Below are 244 nucleotides of genomic sequence, written 5' to 3'. Positions count from 1 at the left end.
GCCGCGGGCCCGAAGGGCAGCAGCGGCTCGGGCTCCCCGCGGGGCGGGAGCAGCGGCGCCAGCAGGCTGACGGGCTTCCCCGCCGGCCAATCGGGGCGCGCCGCCAGCCGCGCGCTCTTCGGCGATTGGTCGGCGCCCGAGCCCACCGGCCGCACGGCGTCGCCCGGCGTCAGCTGCATGAGGGGCGGCGGCTTCGGCAGCGAGAACGGCAGCGGCTGCGGGGAGGCGGCGGCGGCCGCGGCCG

The 244-nt window shown here is 82.0% G+C and overlaps 1 protein-coding gene across 1 annotated transcript; it reads right to left on the bottom strand.

Annotated features, from left to right (window-relative positions):
- Positions 1 to 4: 4 nt before the first annotated feature.
- Positions 5 to 239, bottom strand: LOC121347884 (atherin-like; the record flags this gene model as incomplete). The annotated part of the gene is made up of 1 exon (XM_041426870.1): positions 5 to 239. A coding segment is annotated over one exon (235 nt), but the record flags the coding sequence as incomplete, so codon positions are not given.
- Between the last annotated feature and the right edge of the window lie 5 nt (positions 240 to 244).

The sequence above is a fragment of the Onychostruthus taczanowskii genome, unplaced genomic scaffold (genome assembly GCF_017590055.1).
Source record: "Onychostruthus taczanowskii isolate IOZ18803 unplaced genomic scaffold, ASM1759005v1 scaffold9579, whole genome shotgun sequence".
NCBI lineage: Eukaryota > Metazoa > Chordata > Aves > Passeriformes > Passeridae > Onychostruthus > Onychostruthus taczanowskii.
This window is presented reverse-complemented; position numbering and strand designations above follow the sequence as displayed.